Raw genomic sequence first — 17,768 nt, 5'->3', positions numbered from 1 at the left:
AAGAATTTTGAATTCCAACTGAATCTTTTAGAGTTCTCACCATATCTTGTTATTTTATGTAACTTTCTATAAAATAAACTTGTTAGTTGGAACAATCATGGACTACATTTATTTATACTTCCTTGCCCTGACAAAACAGGAGGCAGGACTTCTTGCAAGATTATGGATTTAATTTCTTGGATAATAAATTCAATTTTAAAATTACTATCTATGGGTATCAAAGGAAATGATTTTATCTTAATTATTTATACTAAATTATATTGTACTTACATATGATATATTTAATTACATTATGATAATTATCAATTATATCATAAATGTGATAGAAAATCAAATTTCTATTTATAAGGATCTCTGAAATCATGCTGCAAAATATCTCAATTCCTTAAAATTCAATTTTATTGGCCATCACATTTCCTATATTTATATTTCAGCAGAAATATGCACAAGATATAATTCTTATCATGAAAGAAATAGAATAATTAACATTATTTTGTTTTATGACTCAATTGAAATCTATGACAAAATACCATATAATTCAAAACAATACATTGTTACTATCTAACAAAAAGGAGGCTGAAATATTTTCTTTTTTAAAAAATCTCTAATTTGCTGTTACCTGGTTGATTTTTTGTTTTCAGTTCCACCAAATATACTCCTTAATAATCAAACCCAAACTTGGGAATAAAATACAGACCATTTCTTGTGATCTATTCAGAAGTCTCTATTGGCACCACAGGAGCACATCATTAGTTTACAAGCTTGCAACACATTACAGGTTTTTATTATTGTTTTTATAGATTTCTGCTGAAGAAAACCTTCAAAATTGATAATATTGGGTTGACTAAATAGCTAACGGACAAATACTCTGAGACATTTAACCGTATATTGAAATATACAATATAGTGGTGCAGCTTGTGCCTGAACATGTACAAATGTAGATACGCTAGAAAAGTCCTCTATAGCTTCATATGAGCAATTGCACTGTTTAATTTTTCTTGTTTCAAACTAAAGATCACAATGCAGTTTAAATAGCCCTCAGTGTCCCCGAAGAGCTACTGTGTGTTGTATAAAAGCGAAGTAATCCCTGCAGTGTCAGGGGTTACTGTTCAGCTGTTCGAGATCATGAGATGATATCTCAGCACTCATAAAACAGAGGATTCAAAACACAGGGGCATGCGTGGAAGTACAGATCATAATGACAGCCCTGGAAGTTATCCACAAGAAACGTCAACACCCTGGAGGCCAAAATAACACGACTGAATCAACATTTACAACTTTTGTTCAAGCGTAAGTCCAATATGGAAGGAAAATTCACATGGAAACATTAATGCTATTATAATAATAATTTTATTTTTGGCTTATTCCCAAAATATGAAAGACTTCAAAAACCTCTAGAATATCTTTTCTTAAACATTTTAAATGAATAATATTTATTCTGTACAAAAGAAATAACTATCCTGAATCAGCTACTTATTAGAACTATTCATAAAATGTCAATGTATTTAGCAAGGCACAGTAAGGGAAGCATAAACATTTCTTTAAGTATGCACATTTCAATTCAGAAGAATGAGGGGTAATTTTGGCCCCTGCGATTTGAAAATATCTTCTGGTTGTAATCTTTGGTCTGAATATTTACATGGTGGTTTCTTCCCATTCAAGCTCAACATCACCTATAACATAAAGTAATATGTCACAAGAGAGAACTGAAGTTAACAATTCAAAATATTTAAATGTTTCATGGCAAAAATATAGTGCAGATGAAAAAGCTATTATCCTAACTCGGCTTAGAAAAAAAAAAAGATAAGTGCACAGCCAAGCTTCTAAAACATTTTCAATAATGTTTTCAATGATGGTTTAAAAAACATTTTCAATAATGGTTGTTATTAAGTTAATTCTCCTACTATATGTGGTAAATTAGTAAATTGGGGTACTCATTGCCTCTGTTTACCTTCCATTGCATCCAAAGAGTCCATCTTCTGAAGTGCTGAATAGTTAACAAAACAGATGGGCTGATTATTTCCTTTACTTGATAGGAGATCCAGAATACACTGGTGTAAGAAGATATACTGTGCCTAGACATAAAAGAAAGAGTGCTTAAATAAATGGATGTGGTGAAGATATTTTTTATAATATGATATGTACTGTTACATTGAAAAGTAATATTGAATTCAACAAATGCTAAATAGCTAAATTCGAGGCTACATACAGAATTTACCTTGTATGTAAATGATTTTCTATCATCTCAAACATAAGGTTTTCCAAATTCCTGTGGCTTCTTATGGCTTCAAGTTTCTTTAAAAAAATACTTGTCGCCCTAACCGGTTTGGCTCAGTGGATAGAGCGTCGACCTGCAGACTGAAGGGTCTCAGGTTCGATTCCGATCAAGGGCATGTACCTTGGTTGCAGGCACATCCCCAGTAGGAAGTGTGCAGGAGGCAGCTGATCGATGTTTCTCTCTCATCGATGTTTCTAACTCTCTATCCCTCTCCCTTCCTCTCTGCGAAAAATCAATAAAATATATTTAAAAAAAAATACTTGTCATTGAACACCAAATGTTAATATGTTCTTTCTTGCCATGATTATAAAAAGTGACAAATTAGATTATTTAAATTTGTTTAGAAGTTTCCTTCTTCCTGTTAGGTCTAATTGAGTAATTTTTCTTATAAATAGTTTTCTTGTTGGAATGCAGATGCTAAATTTACTTTCAAATCCTGTGAGTGAGCATATCCATACACCATCAACTCATTTAAGATATGTTTAACAATTCTTTTAATCACCTAACATTTGGCCTACTTATTGTCAAGTATCTGATCTCTATTTGTAAATAAAAGGCAGTTGACCATTGAAATATCCAAACAATCTGGTGCTAGACAAGAACTCCTAACAGTTCATCTGAATGTTTGGGCTAAATTTATTACCATGCGAGTTCTTTAAGTTTATTCAGTATAATTCAATATTCTGTTAGCATTTTTGCGTTTGGACTTCCCCAAAGGTAGTTAAAGTTACAGTCATAGAAAATCACCTTCACTTTTACTTAGGAAATATATCTGACATTAAAGGAATATAACCATGTGCCTAAGATACATAAATATACAAATAGACAACTGCTTTAAATAGAATGTCCTCTATGTGACCATCTGAAGAGGTTATATTTATATCTATTGCTACTATACTACAAAACCTGTTTGAAACCCCTTATTGAAACTGTCTTCAGAAATTGTTGGTCATTATCAGGAATATCTATTTTTTTGTGGATTACAGAATGTTTCCCCAAACACCTCATCACCGGAATGTTAGTGCTATGAGAACAGAACTCTCCTATTCACTGCTCAATTCCCATCGCCTGTAACAGTGGCTGGCATGTCTAGTTGTGTAATAAATGTTTGTAGATTTAGTCGCATTTAATTCTCACAGCTAACCAATCTTTACCATATAAGGACAGATTTCATTTGGAAAATATCCAGAAGTCATTAGGAATAAAGTTTTGTAAGTGCAACAGATCAAGATTCATAATTCAATTTTGTTAAGGAATGAAGTATTGTTATATTATTTTATAATGAAAAGTCTACTGAAATCATTAGTAAATTACTTCTCAAGGTAATTTCAAAAGAGTATTTTCAAACATATATTACACAATGAATAACATTATTGGTAAAAATAAATCGACACTGTATTTCCTTTGAAAACAACAATTAGTCTACTATATATATATATTTTTTAATCAGCTTCTGACTGTTGCCATCTCATCTTCTCCACTGGAAAGCATGCTGGGTGGAAACTCCGCCAGCGGGGCAGGCTCTCCGCCAGCGGGGCAGGCTGAACTCCGTGGGGCAGTACTACATTTTCCAAGATGTGTGCCAAAGGGACAGCCAAGAGTGAACCAGAGACAGAGAAGCAGCGATCAGACTGTCAATCCCCAGAGGGAAAGTAGGGGAGGGTGGGGATAAGGGGGAGAGATCAACCAAAGGACTTGTATGCATACATATAAGCCTAACCAATGGACACGGACAACAGGGGGATGAGAGCATGAGTGGGGGGGGAGGAGAGACTGGGGGTTAATGGGGGGGATGAGCACACATTTGTAATACCTTAACCAATAAAGAAATTAAAGATTAAAAAAAGAGTGAAATTTCAGTTTCTTGCATAGATAGTTATGTTACCTTAAGAATTAAACTTTTTGATGTTGTTTACTTATCAGAGGGATCATAAAGTATACGTGGAAAGATTTAAAGGACTTAACATATGTAAAGTGTCTGCCAAAAAACAAGGAACCCAAAATATATTAGTTTTTTTTCTTTCATGTTCTTCACATCAGTAAATCTCCAGGAGAACCAGAGCAGAAAAGAGGCTCATCCAGATTAACCCCTATTTGAACCACCAATAGCGTCTCAGGATATTATATCACGGCAGAGTATTCTTTCAGAAAGTCCTTTCAAATCTCTTGGGGCTGCTGGGAACTGTGTTAGACAATGAAAGATAAAGCTCTCTCCTGGGTCTGGGCCATGCCCTTTTGGTATCTTTTTGTTCAATATTTTGCCCAGGTTCCCACTCCCCACTCCTGCTCACAGCTACTGTAATATGTGCTGACATGAGGATTCTTCATAGGATCTGGAATTACTCCCAAGTGCAATAGAAGAAAGTAAAAAACCACTCTTGTGCAAGGCAATGCTGGTTTGTAAGGCCTGGAGCCAAGGTGTGGTCATTTTCTTTCTTTTTCCCTCCCTCCCTCCCTCCCTCCCTCCTTTCTTTCTCCTTCCTTCCTTCCTTCCCTCCCTCCCTCCCTCCCTCCCTCCTTCCTTCCTTCCTTCCTTCCTTCCTTCCTTCCTTCCTTTCTTTCTTTCTTTCTTTCTTTCTTTCTTTCTTTCTTTCTTTCTTTCTTTCTTTCTCACAAGGAAAGGACAGTAAGGAGTAAAACCCTCAGGGAATAAAATTGGGTGAAAGAGAGCTTCAGGCTCCCAGCTTGGGACACAGCAGAGCCTTGTCACATTGACTGCATGCTGGGTATTGACCACATGCTTGATGTTTTAGATACTGTCTCTTATTTAATACTGAAAACAAAATCGTGAAAAAAATAACATGGCTATTTTACAAAAGAAAATGATCTCAGAGGGGTTAATTACACAAGGTCCCAGAGCCAGCAATTAGCGGGGCTGGATTCTGAACTCAGTTCTCCAACTCCAAGACTTATGCTCCTTCCATTCCCCTACCCAACTGCTGCATTTTGCTCTAGCTGGTTAAACAAGCATAATGTATGAAGATTATAGCATGCATCGAGTACTGACCTGTGTGAACTTATTAACAGGCATTTTTGAACACACTATTTACAAAGTTCAGTTCTACAAATTTGTAGAGTATGGCAAAACTTTTTTCAACTTTTATTATTTGAAGATTGACTCTGGCCTCTAGAAGAATACAATATCCCCATCTGTCCCACCCTCTATTCTATTCAAGAGAGCCAACAAATCTTGATCAATGTCAACAGCATTGATCACCAGTGAACGGGTGTGCACCCAAGCATCTGGGAGGGAAATCAGCTTTCTATTTATCCATATTGTTAACTAAAAATATGAAAAAATTTGAAGTTTCATAATGGCTAATAGTTGGACTGATATTGGCACTCTTATAAGTCCCCTGGATAAGAATCAGATACATAATTTGCAGGGCCCAATGCAAAATGAGAAGGTGTGTTCTCTTCCTCAATAGTTATTAAAGATTTCAAGATAGTGACAGCAAACATTAAAACAGGTGCAAGGCCCTTTTGAGCACTGGGGATCTAAGAGACTGTGCAGGTTTGCATATCTATGATGCCAACCCTGATCACAAGTCATCTTCCATTTCTGAAGTATCCTGAGAGAAGGGTAAGATCACTCATTTGTTCTCTTTCAGCATATCAAGGAATGGATATGGATTACATTACTTAGTTTTACATAACCATCAGAGAATTGATGTGGCTTAAAAAGATTCCTACAAAGAGACTGTAGATATTTAGTATGCAAGCTCAGATGAATGACAAAATAATGGCAGGGGTGATATTTTTTGTACTCCTAGAGTAATCCTCTTGTGGTGAGCTAGATTACTTTTAAAAAATTAGAAATAGCCCTAACCCGTTTGGCTCAGTGGATACATTGTCAGCCTATGGAAGGGTCATGGTTCAATTCCCAGTCAGGGCATTTCTCATGCCTTGAGTTGCTGGCTCAATCCCAGTAGGGGGCATGCAGGAGGCAGCTAGTCAATGATTCTCTCATCTTTGATGTTCTATCTCTCTCTCCCTCTCCCTTCCCCTCTGAAATCAATAAAAATATATTTTAAAAAATAAAAAATCAGAAATAATTTAAAATATGCATTTTTAAATTAAGTGAAATTAGCCTGTCCTAAGTATATATTTTATATTTAAAAAATACCTAATGATAAAATGAAACCCTCACAATTAGCAAGACTTTCAAAATATTATTAATCTGTCTTATGTTTTTTATTTCATATTTTGTATATGTTTAATAATTTGCATAATTGTACAAGTACATTTTAAAACCAAATGCCTATGTATTGGAGTTGAATGCTCGAGCACTTTTTGCTGAAAGGGATGTGAAGTCCAAGAAGGTTGGATGTCTCTAGTCTAGAGCAACATCTTGCTAAGAACATTAATGTTTCATGACATGGCATTATGAGTCCTCAGGTCAAAAAGGGTTTAAGGATTTCACAATCATATAAGTTTAGAAAATGTTGCCCACAAAGGTTCTGCATTTGCAATTTTCAATGTGCATTAGTATAGAGGCTCTAAGAAATTCTAAGAGTCAGTTTAACTTCTTTCTCCAACTTATTTTAGCAAAGACCCTGTTTTCTTACACTTTTAAAAACTGATGCCACTCATGTTTTCTAGGGTGTACCTTGGAAAATACTGTTAGAACAGATCTTTATATTTACTGTGAGAAAATCTCTACTTGGATAGCATTCAAATTCCAATCCAAAGATACAGATAGGAACATCTTGTGTATTATGACTTGGTTTGGCATTTGGCTCTGACAGTTATGAATAGTATAAACTTGGAATATCACTTAACTACTTGGAACATCTGCTTCCCTATTTGTAAAGCAGAGCCAATAATACCTAGTCTGTTGATTATTTTTATTGGACTACAAATAAAGGATTAAATAAGTTAACACATGTAGGAATCTAGTATAGCCTAACCCACCAGACACTCCATAGAGGGTTTTTAGTCTCATTACCATTATAGTATGTGATTTTTTCTTTTTTTGTTGTTTGTTTCTTTTTTCTCATCCAAGGGTATTTGAGTTTGTTTAGAGAGAGTGGAAGGAGAGAGAGAGAAAGAGAGAGAGAGAGAGAGAGAGAGAGAGAGAGAGAGAGAGAGAGAAATATTAATGTGAGAGAGACACATCGATGGGTTGCCTCCAGGGCAGGGGATCCAAACCTGTGTCCTTGACTGGGAATTGAACCCGAGACCTTCTGGGGCACAGGCCGATATTCTAACCACTGAGAAACTCTGGCCAGAGCAGTATGTGATGTTTTTTAATGATGAAAAATCTGTATATTGTAGAAATATTTTTTACTTCCAAATCAAAATGACAAACAAAAATTCCCAGGTAATATATACTATAATAAATGTTATTGGTATTAATATGCAATAGGAATAAATATGGACAAGTGAAATACATAGAACCTCAAAAGTCAATATTTTAAACGTTTCCCCTATAACTAAGCATGTTTACAAAAGCGATTGATTTGATCATTTTCTAAGCTCCCCAAATTTGAGACATGTTAAAACAAGTCAGTTTTACAAATTATTTTCTACACGCCTGTAAGTATAAACAAGTTATGATGAGCAGTCAGCTAACATTGTTGAAGGATGATTGTGGCAATTGGGCTTCAGTTCTCCTATAATCCCCATCTGCTGCCCTCCCCCAAGGATGTTTATGATGTAGGAAAAGAGAGTGTCTGCTATGCAAAGACAGTTCCAAGTCCATGTCCAACCACATTGCTGCCACTAAGATCCTCCCTTGTAAAAATTCTAGAGCTGACACCTCACGCAGTTTGGGGTCTTACCAGGTTCTGTACCATGCACATTCTTTCACTTCTCAGTTCAGCTACTAGTCCATATATATCCACAAAATCATGATCATTTATATGCTGTGTTAAGTGGTCCAGAGCAATAAAAACTCCAGTTCTTCCAACTCCAGCACTGCAGCAAGAGTGAAATTACATAAAAATTATTCAGTAAAAAGTGGTTCATGCGTATGGTGATGAAGAAAATAAGTTATGATAGTAATACATTCTAAACAGTTTTTTTTATTTGAAGGTAGATATTTTGGGAGTTTCTTTGGATTGATATTGTTACCAAGAGTGTTTAGATAGGGCAAGATGATTATTATTAATACCAAATATTTGAGTTATTTTTTTAAAGGAACACTCCTTCTCCTTTCATAGTATTTTATAGGTTGTAGTTGGAGAAGTATGCAAAATATTTTGAAAAATTGTTGAAAATTCTTAACACCCCAAACTCTGTATTAAACAAATTTTGGGTTACCAATAGAAATGCTAAACATTCAGCCGTATAGCATTTCCTCTGTATGATATTGAAACAATTTTTTTCCTGTAGAATTTTATTTACTTCCTATGAATAATAAAATTGAGAAGCTATTTCCTTTTAAAAATTAATTTAATACCCAAGACAGGTATGTGCTCCATAGAAACTATTATGTGATATACCTGCGAAGATTTATTCAGAAACTCCCATTATAAAGACAATGGGTATTTAAATAGTTAATATTTGCAGTAAATATTAAAAATGAAAAAGACATTTTAAAGGCTACTTAGTCTTATAAATGTAACTTTAAACAACATGAAACTGCCATTTTTATAGGTAAAAGTCAATTTACTGTGATTTGACCTAAGAAATAGGAGCATTACAACATAAATCTGACACATATAAATATACATAATATTTTTAACAAAGTAGTATATAATATAAATGACACAACAGTTTGCTTCTAAATGTAGTGATTTATTTACCCTGCCTGAGTAGGGTAATCAATCATTGTATCATTCAATATATTTTGAGTGTCAGACACTGTCCTAGGCATCTGGGGCGTAACAGTGAAAAATACAAAGTTCCTCACATATAAAGCTTGTACTCTAGAGGACAGATTATAGTGTTACACAAACAGACATGCATAGTATGTACAGGCAATAATAGGTGTTATGACGATACATAAATCAGGTTAAAGAGATGGAGGGTGATAGGGTAGGATAGGGTCATCAGAGAAAGCTTCTCTGATAACGTAACATTTGAAAAGAAACGTGGATAAGGTTAGGGAGGGCACCATGTGGGTATATGGGAGAGGAGCATGGCAGCTGGAGGGAGTGGAAGAACAGATCTGAGTGGCAGAATGGTCTATGTGTTCAAAGAAGAGCAAGGAGATCATGGCGAGGAGAGCGGAGTGGAGAGGTGATGGGCCGGGTCAGAGCTAGCTGTAGGCTGGTATGTGAATGTGAGAGGAAGAGGGGTGTCAAGGGTGAGTCCAGAGTTTCTGGACCAAGCAGAGTGGACTTATTGTTTTCAAGTTGGGAAGGAGGAGAAGGAGTGAGATTGGAAATTGAATCAAGTGTTCAGTTTTGGACATATTTAATTTTCAGAATTTTGTGGTCGTTCAGGATGTCATATTGAACTGAAAGTTGAGGTAAGAAGTCAGAGTTGGAGATAATAACTTAGTAGGTTTAACATGATATTTAAAAATGATTATTAACATAATCCTACTTTTCTGTGATCTCTTTTATTTATTTAAATCACAAAGGAGAAGACTCTACTGTTTTTGAGGCTTCAAGAGAGGAGGTGCTTTCCTTTTCCAATGGACTTAGTGCCAGTGGCTGTGTATACGGAAGATACAGAGAAGGTGAGGCAACTTTCCATTAAAGATTTTAATCATTAATGATGCCAGTTTAAAATAAATCACTACATTTAGAAGTAAACTGTTATGTCATTTATACTATATACTACTTTGTTAAAATATTATGTATATGAAGGGAGAATATAATTGGTAAGGTAAGAATGAGACTTTCATATCTTGTTCTATATGCTTTTTAAATATAAACATTGTTCAGATATTTTATCAAGAGAAAGCATTAATGTAATAGACAAATTTATAAAAATAGGACATATTAAGAGAATTACAAGGGCGGGGGAAAAAAGGACACATATGTAATACCCTTTGTAATACTTTAAGCAATAAAAAATAAAATAAAATAAAATAAATAAATATACCTTAAATATATATATATATACATATATATATATATATATGTATATATATATATGTATATTATATATATATATATATATATATATATATATATATATATATATAAAGAGAGAGAATTACATACAAAAAAGATGACTTGGAACTGCAATCTTCAGACATTATCATTAATGAATGAATGTTCATTTGTGTTTTAAGCTAAAATAAAATAATATTTTAAAATTGGAAAAAAGAGCAAACATTTATGTATTACTCTTATAATTTGTTTTTATTTTTTTAAAAGAAGTATTTTATTTTATTTTTTAAATATATTTTTATTGATTTCAGAGAGGAAGGGAGAGGGAGAGAGAGAGAGAGAAACATCAATGATAAGAGAGAATCATTGATTGGCTGCCTCCTGTGTGCCCCATACTGGGGATTGAGCCCGCAACCTGGGCATGTGCCCTTGACCGGAATCGAACCCGGGACCCTTCAGTCTGGAGGCCAACACTCTATCCACTGTGCCAAAACAACGAGGGCTCTCTTATAATTTAAAATCCAGAATATTCCTGGAAAAAGTTGATCATTTAAATTACAGATTGAGTTTTTTCCTCTAAAAAAAGTAAAAAACTGGATGAATTGATATTTTCTTATTTAACTACACTAATTATAATATATACCCATTTGAAAAATTACCAATAAACTAAATGTTAGAATTATTATGATTAATAATAAACTTATTGATTACTATAATAAACTTTAAAATTATTATAATAGCCAACTTATTAATTATTACGATTAATTAATGTATCCAAAATATATTGCTAAATAAAATGTTTTATTGTGGTAAATGATACACAACATAAAATTTACCATTTTAACCATTTTGCAGTGCATAATTCAGTGCCGTTAAGCACACTGACACTGTTGTGCAATCATCACCACTGTCCACTTTCAGAAATTTTTCATCACCCCAAACAAAAGCTCTGTACCCATTAAACAGTAACTCCTCATATCTCTCTCCCCCCAAGTCCCTGGTAACTATCATTCTTTCTGTCTATATTAATTTAGCTATTCTAGCTATCTTATGTAAGTTGAATCATAAAACAGTATATCATCCACTTTTTCTCTAATCTCCAAACTCCAATTGTTGAAGACACTCAAGTTGAAATTGATTTAGATATATCATGTTAGAAAACAAAAATTGTACCAATCTGTCCAGAAACACTCTGAATACTAAATAACCTTAAGTTTTATTTCTAAGTGTATTAAATACTCATATAAATAATGAAGGGGAAAAAATCTCAATTTATACTCATATTCATTAACCATGTTCAGAGGCTCAGGTCAAAGGAAAACATTTGAATAGCTAAAACTTTGTAGAAATTTGGAATTATACTTGGGTTGGTCACTTAAATTGATCTTCAATTTCTTTTAATTGTCCTCTGTAATATCCATCTAGAAATTTGCTTTTACAAGAAATGTTTAAATTGCAATAGTATACTAATATCTGTTGAAAAGATAAGGTGTTTATTCATAAAATCTTACACATACACACAAACACACATACATTAGTGATGGGCTATCATTTTTAATTTTTAAAAGGCCTATAAAGGCAAAATCCAGGCAAGAATTCAGGAAAAGTTCTATACTGGTATATATGTCTTTTAGACATATTTTATTTCTGCCATGTGAACTTTTATAAAGCCACATCTTTATTTATTATAGCCAGTAAAATATCTGAAAAGTAAAAGCTGGAATGAATCTACATTAACTTCTGCCAGAAAAAAATAATCAATGGTATCATGATAATGAAAGACCACATTGAGTTTAAAGACTATTTATAGTGTCTCATATAAGGTTCTAATAATGTATCTTTCTTACCTGCAGTGAACAATCATAGGTGTGGTGTCATGTGCTCGACTTGCTCGAACCAACTTCACAAAGTGAATTAGTGGGGTACTGTTTTCAGGAACCCCATGCTCAGGCCAAGCAGTAAAGTTGCACTGTCGGACAGTCATGCAATCCCCATGCTAAACAAAGTGACAGATTTAAGAAGCATGACACAATCATTTAAGTACATAATGAAGGCTGAGAGAGCTGATGTCTTTTGAAAGTGATCTTTTAAAAATGACTGTTTACCAAACAGAAAAACTGTGTTTTTATTTTTCCTGTAAGAAAGGTCTTTTACTGCTTCTACCATAAAAACAATTGCCTTTAGTATGAATAAAAACAATAAGAAAGCCTGCAAAGAGATGATAACATATTGATATTCAAATGTAGTATAACTTTCTGTAGCATTGTAAAAGTAGATTTTGAAACAATTTTTGACCCCAAACTTACATAAACACTTTCACCAATTATTCAGAATACAGATATTGGGTGTCTGATAATGTCAGAAAGTACAAAGATCCTTATATTATTATCTGTGTATATAGACACTTCTATAGACTAATAAAGAGAGATCCCACACTCTCACATCTGTACTGAATGTAGATAGAGATGAGTGATTTGGGAAATTCTTGGTTTAAATAAAATATTAAACCTCGTAATCTAGTTGTTTCTTCCTTTTCCCCCCTTGTCTACCTAAGAATTTGATGCTAACTGGTTAATATAAACTTCAACCATGTGATTTGGAATTCGGACACAGTGATATAGATATTGAAGTTAGATGACAATTCAAAACTTCTGTTTGAGACACAATGGGAAAGCATTGTTGACTATACAGGTATCATTGCAAGGCATAGGTCTAAGAATTCATTTTACAAATTTAGAGCATTCATATTTGCTATTATGTTCCTGCCCCCGCCATTTTTTACCCTTTCAATTTTCAGATCCCTGATGGTCCAATCTATTTGAACATCCTCCATTAGCTTTGTAATCACTATATCTCCAAACACCGTAACTGGTTTGTTGTCCTCTGGCCAATACTGATGGCATCTGATCTGTATTCAGAGAAAATCACCAGTCATAAGAACCACTGTTATATGGATATGTATCACAGTTATTGCTACTTAGTTAAAATTGCCTTATAGATATCCAAGTTATTGATGATTTGCAGTATTAGCTGAAATTGTCACACATACATTAACACATTTGTAAAATAATATTTTGTGAAAAGATTTTTAAAAAACTTACCCGCCCTTTTTCAAAACACTGTGTTAGCATTACCAATGTTTTTGCTCTGGTTTCCCAAACCATTCTCCAAAAATCCCCAACTGTTCCTGGTAATGGACCTTGAGTAGCAATAAATTCATTTGGACATAAGTAACCCTAGAAGGACATAAATACAACATTGCATCAGCATTTACATATATATGTATATGTGTGTATATATATGTAAATAGATAATAGGGTTTCTTTTGTTTGTTTTTTATTACATATGTCTCCTTTTCCCCCCACCCCACTGACCTCTCCCTCGCCACTACCAGACATGCCCTCATTCCCCTACTGTCTGTGTCCATTGGTTATACTCATATGCATGCATACAAGTCCTTTGGTTGATCTCTTAACCCCCTGACTCCCCAGCCTTCCCTCTGAGGTTTGATGGTCTCTTCGATGCTTCTCTGTCTCTGGATCTGTTTTTGTTCATCAGTTTATGTTGTTCATTATATTCCACAATGAGTGAGATCATGTGTTATTTATCTTGCTCTGACTGGCTTATTTCACTTAGCATAATGCTCTATAGGTCCATCCATGCTGTTGCAAATGATAAGAACTCCTTCTTTTTTACAGCAGCGCAGTATTCCATTGTTTAGATGTACCACAGTTTTTTAATACACTCATCTACTGATGGGCACTTAGACTGTTTCCAAATCTTAGCTACTGTGAATTGTGCTATGAACATAGGGATGCATATAACTGTTTGATTGGTATTTCTGATTTCTTGGGATATATTCCTAGAAGTGGGATTACTGAGTCAAATGGGAGTTCCATTTTTAATTTTTTGAGGAAACTCCATACTGTTTTCCACAGTGGTTGCACCAGTCTGCATTAGTTATTGAGCAGTATATGAAAAATATACTAGTTGTAAAATAGTTTAATATTTTAAAATATTGTACAGTTTGAATGCTAAATAATATTAGATACTCAAAATGTCCAACACCTAATTTTAATCTCACAATGTGATATATTAAACAAACTAACTGTCCTTGAAATTTATTTCTAACTTTTCAATAAAACATGGACTACATAAAAAAGAAACCCGCAATAACGTTGACCTTAATCAAATGCTTACTTTATGCCAGAAAATATACTAAGAAATTTTTTAGTAAATATTTTAATTAACTTATTTCTTCCAAAACCCTTGTGAATAAGTACTATTATTATCCTCATTTTATAAATGATGATACTGAAGCTTAGAAATGTGAATTTGCTCAAGGTCTCACAGTTGGTGTGAGTCCAGAGCCAGTACGCTTACCCACTCCACTGCTTCTGTCATATATTCATGGGTTTTACAGAAATTTTCATTCTCTTCCTCTAAGAAATTACTTATCTACTTAAACTGTGGCGTTAGTGTTTATTCTCTAGAGCTCAGAACCAAGAGTAACGTTGGTTACAGATACAGAGACCAGGCGGATGGTTGCCAGAGGGAAGGCAGTTTGGAGGACTGGATGAAAAAGGTGATGGGATTGAGAAGTACAGATTAGTAGTTACAAAATAGTTATGGGGATGTAAAGTATGGCATAGGAAATATAGCTAATAACGTTGTAATAACTATGTATGGTGCCAGGTGGGTACTGGGAATATCAGGTGGAACACTTTTAAAGATATGGTTGTTTAACCACTGTGCTGTACACCTGACACTAATACAAAATAATATTGCATATAAATTGCAATGGAAAAAAATAGAAAATAAATAAAAATGAAGGAAAGAAAAGAGTAATGTGGGTAATATGAAGTTTTATTTAGCTAATACAAGACCACAGAATTTTTTAAAATATATTTTTTATTGATTTCAGAGAGTAAGAAAGAGGGAGAGAGAGACATAGGAACATTATGATGTGAGAGAATCATTGATTGGCTGCCTCCTGAACACCCTATACTGGGGATCGAGCCTGAAATCTAGGCATGTGCCCTGACCAGGAATCAAACCATGACCTCCTGGTTCACAGGTTGACGCTTAACCACTAAGCCATGCCGGCTGGACATATGACCAGAGATTTGCTTCAACTTTATTTTGATAGCTCTTCTACATTTTATCAAATTGTGCTAAACCCTGGTCCATTCACCTGGAATGTAGGCATGCAACTTGTGCCATATCTGTGGATTTTTCTTACAAAGGTACTGTGTAAATAAAAAGGTAATAATGGAATCATATCTATTCCAAACATCAAAATATTTAAAGAAATAGGAATAAAAGAAAAAATTATTTTTAAATTGGAATTATCTTAGTAGTCCGAGAATAAAGTATTATATAAGAATAATACAGATTTTTAATTTCAAGTAATTTATTTTACTTGAAAGAATAATGAGGCACTTTAGGTGATTTCCCTAAATCTCACTGCTAGCCATTGACAGTCTCTGGGTAAAACTTTGAGTCTCTTAAAAACATTAATTGTTAAAGCATTTCTGTTTTTCCCGTCTCAGTTGAAGTAAACATGACTGTTCAATTATTTCACATTTTAAGAGTTTGGAGTTATTTTTAAGACTGAAAAAGCAATATATATTTAGTATACAATGTTTGGAAAACTCAGAAAAGTATATATAATAGAATGAGGAATTCACCTACAATCCCATTATCCAGAATAAAAAAACCACTAATGTTTTCATCAATTTATTCACAGTTTTTTTAATATGCACATTCCTGCATTCAAATAATATTGATGAATGCCTACTATGTGCCAGGCACTATTCTAGGAGCTGACAATTCATCACTGACAAAAGACACTAAAATTCCTAACCTCATTTATCTTGTATTCTAGTTAGGGGAAATAGAGATTAAACCTATTAATAAGTTTACTAAATAACAAGATACATAGAAGTTTTAATAGTGATCCATGCTATGAGTGATGGCTTTTGGAAAATAGGGTGTTCAGAAAACACTCCATGGTAACAGCTTAGAAAAGACTTAAAGTTAAGAAAGAGAGTAAGCCCTCCATTACTGGGGTGGGAGGAAGTGTTCCACATAGAAAAAAAGTCAAGTGTAACAATATTAAAGGAGAGATGTGTCTGGATTGTTCTATGAACAGCAAGTGGCTGGAATGGAGTTCATTAGGGGGGACAGTATTAGATGATGGCATCAGAAAGAACAGGGGATGGAGGATGAGGATGTTTTTAGGTCCTTTGTTTTTTACTATGAATGATACAGAAAGCAGTTGAAAATTTATAAACATACAGAGTGTATGGTTTAACAGTTTCATTCTGGTTTCGTAAGAAGACTAGCCTATAGGGGGTTAAAGGTGGAAAGAGAAAGAATCGTTAGAAGGTTATTACAACAAACAAACCAAAGGGGTAGCTGAGTGATAGCAATGGGGATGGTGAGAAGTGATGAGATCTGGATATATCTTGAAGACAGAGCCGGCAGAATTTGTGTGATTGGATGTTGGGTATAAGAAAAATAGAGGAATCAATAATAATTCAAAAGGAAGATGGGGAAGACTTCAGGATAAGCAGATTTGAAGGGAAAATTAGGAGTTCATTATGAACATATTAAACTGGAAACTCCTAGCAGATATTCAAGTGGAAATGTAATGAAGGCAATTGGGTATAAGAGTTTGGAATTGAGGAAGAAGTTTAAGCTAAAATATGCATACATTTGAAAGTAATCAGCATATAGATCTTACATAAAATCATGAGAATGGAAATTACCATGGAAATGAGTTTGGAAAGGAACTAAATTCAAAGATCGGGCTGTAGATAATTTCAATGTTTGGTAGTTGAGGAGATAAGAGAGAACCAATGAGACTGAGATAAAAGTATCAATAAGCTGTAGATGGGATATTGAGAAAACAGTGTTTGTAAGCCAAAGGAAGAAGGTATTTCAATGGTGGGTATAATTAATTATAATTGACCAAGTTATAAAATACTAGAGGCTTGGTGCACGAAAATTGGTGCACTGGGGTAGGGGGGAAGGTGCCTCAGCCTGGCCTGCACCCTTTTGCAGTCCGGGAGCCCTCAGGGGATGTCCCACTGTGGCTTACCACTGCTGTGGACATCCTTAGCTCTCCCGCCACCACTGCTGTGCTTGCCAGCCTTCAGCCTGGCTTGTGGCTGAGCAGCACTCCCCTTGTGGGAGCTCATTGACCACCAGGGGGCAGCTCTTCCCACCCCCATCACGCCGCTGCTGCCACTGATCACTACCCCCCCATTGTCATACCCTCCCTCTGCCCACTGGCACCCACCTTGGCTGGCCTGGCACCGCCTGCTCACCGGCCCCACCCCTGGTTGTTCTGCCGTTCAGTTGATTTGCATGTTAGACTTTTATTATATAGGATTTCTCTTAGTAATTTGCATTTCACTTTTTCAAGGACTCAATGTCCTTAAGTATTTTAATACTAGAGGCCCAGTGCATGAAAT

At 34.5% G+C, this 17,768-nt stretch overlaps 1 protein-coding gene across 1 annotated transcript in view; it reads right to left on the bottom strand.

Moving 5' to 3' along the window:
* Positions 1–472: 472 nt before the first annotated feature.
* PTPRQ (protein tyrosine phosphatase, receptor type Q) overlaps positions 473–17,768 on the bottom strand; it is a 202,239-nt gene continuing 184,943 nt past the window's right edge. Inside the window, exons 41-46 of the mRNA XM_023749759.1 lie at positions 13,389–13,523; positions 13,070–13,195; positions 12,135–12,283; positions 8,062–8,197; positions 1,952–2,075; positions 473–1,673 (exon numbers count right to left, since the gene is read on the bottom strand). Coding sequence (XP_023605527.1) covers positions 1,636–1,673; positions 1,952–2,075; positions 8,062–8,197; positions 12,135–12,283; positions 13,070–13,195; positions 13,389–13,523 — 708 coding nt within the window. The 3' untranslated portion in view covers positions 473–1,635. The remainder of the gene's footprint in view (positions 1,674–1,951; positions 2,076–8,061; positions 8,198–12,134; positions 12,284–13,069; positions 13,196–13,388; positions 13,524–17,768) is intronic.

The sequence above is a fragment of the Myotis lucifugus genome, unplaced genomic scaffold (assembly GCF_000147115.1).
Source record: "Myotis lucifugus unplaced genomic scaffold, Myoluc2.0 scaffold_9, whole genome shotgun sequence".
Classification (NCBI taxonomy): Eukaryota; Metazoa; Chordata; class Mammalia; order Chiroptera; family Vespertilionidae; genus Myotis; species Myotis lucifugus.
The sequence above is the reverse complement of the archived record's forward strand: the minus strand, read 5'-3'. Positions and strand labels throughout refer to the sequence as shown.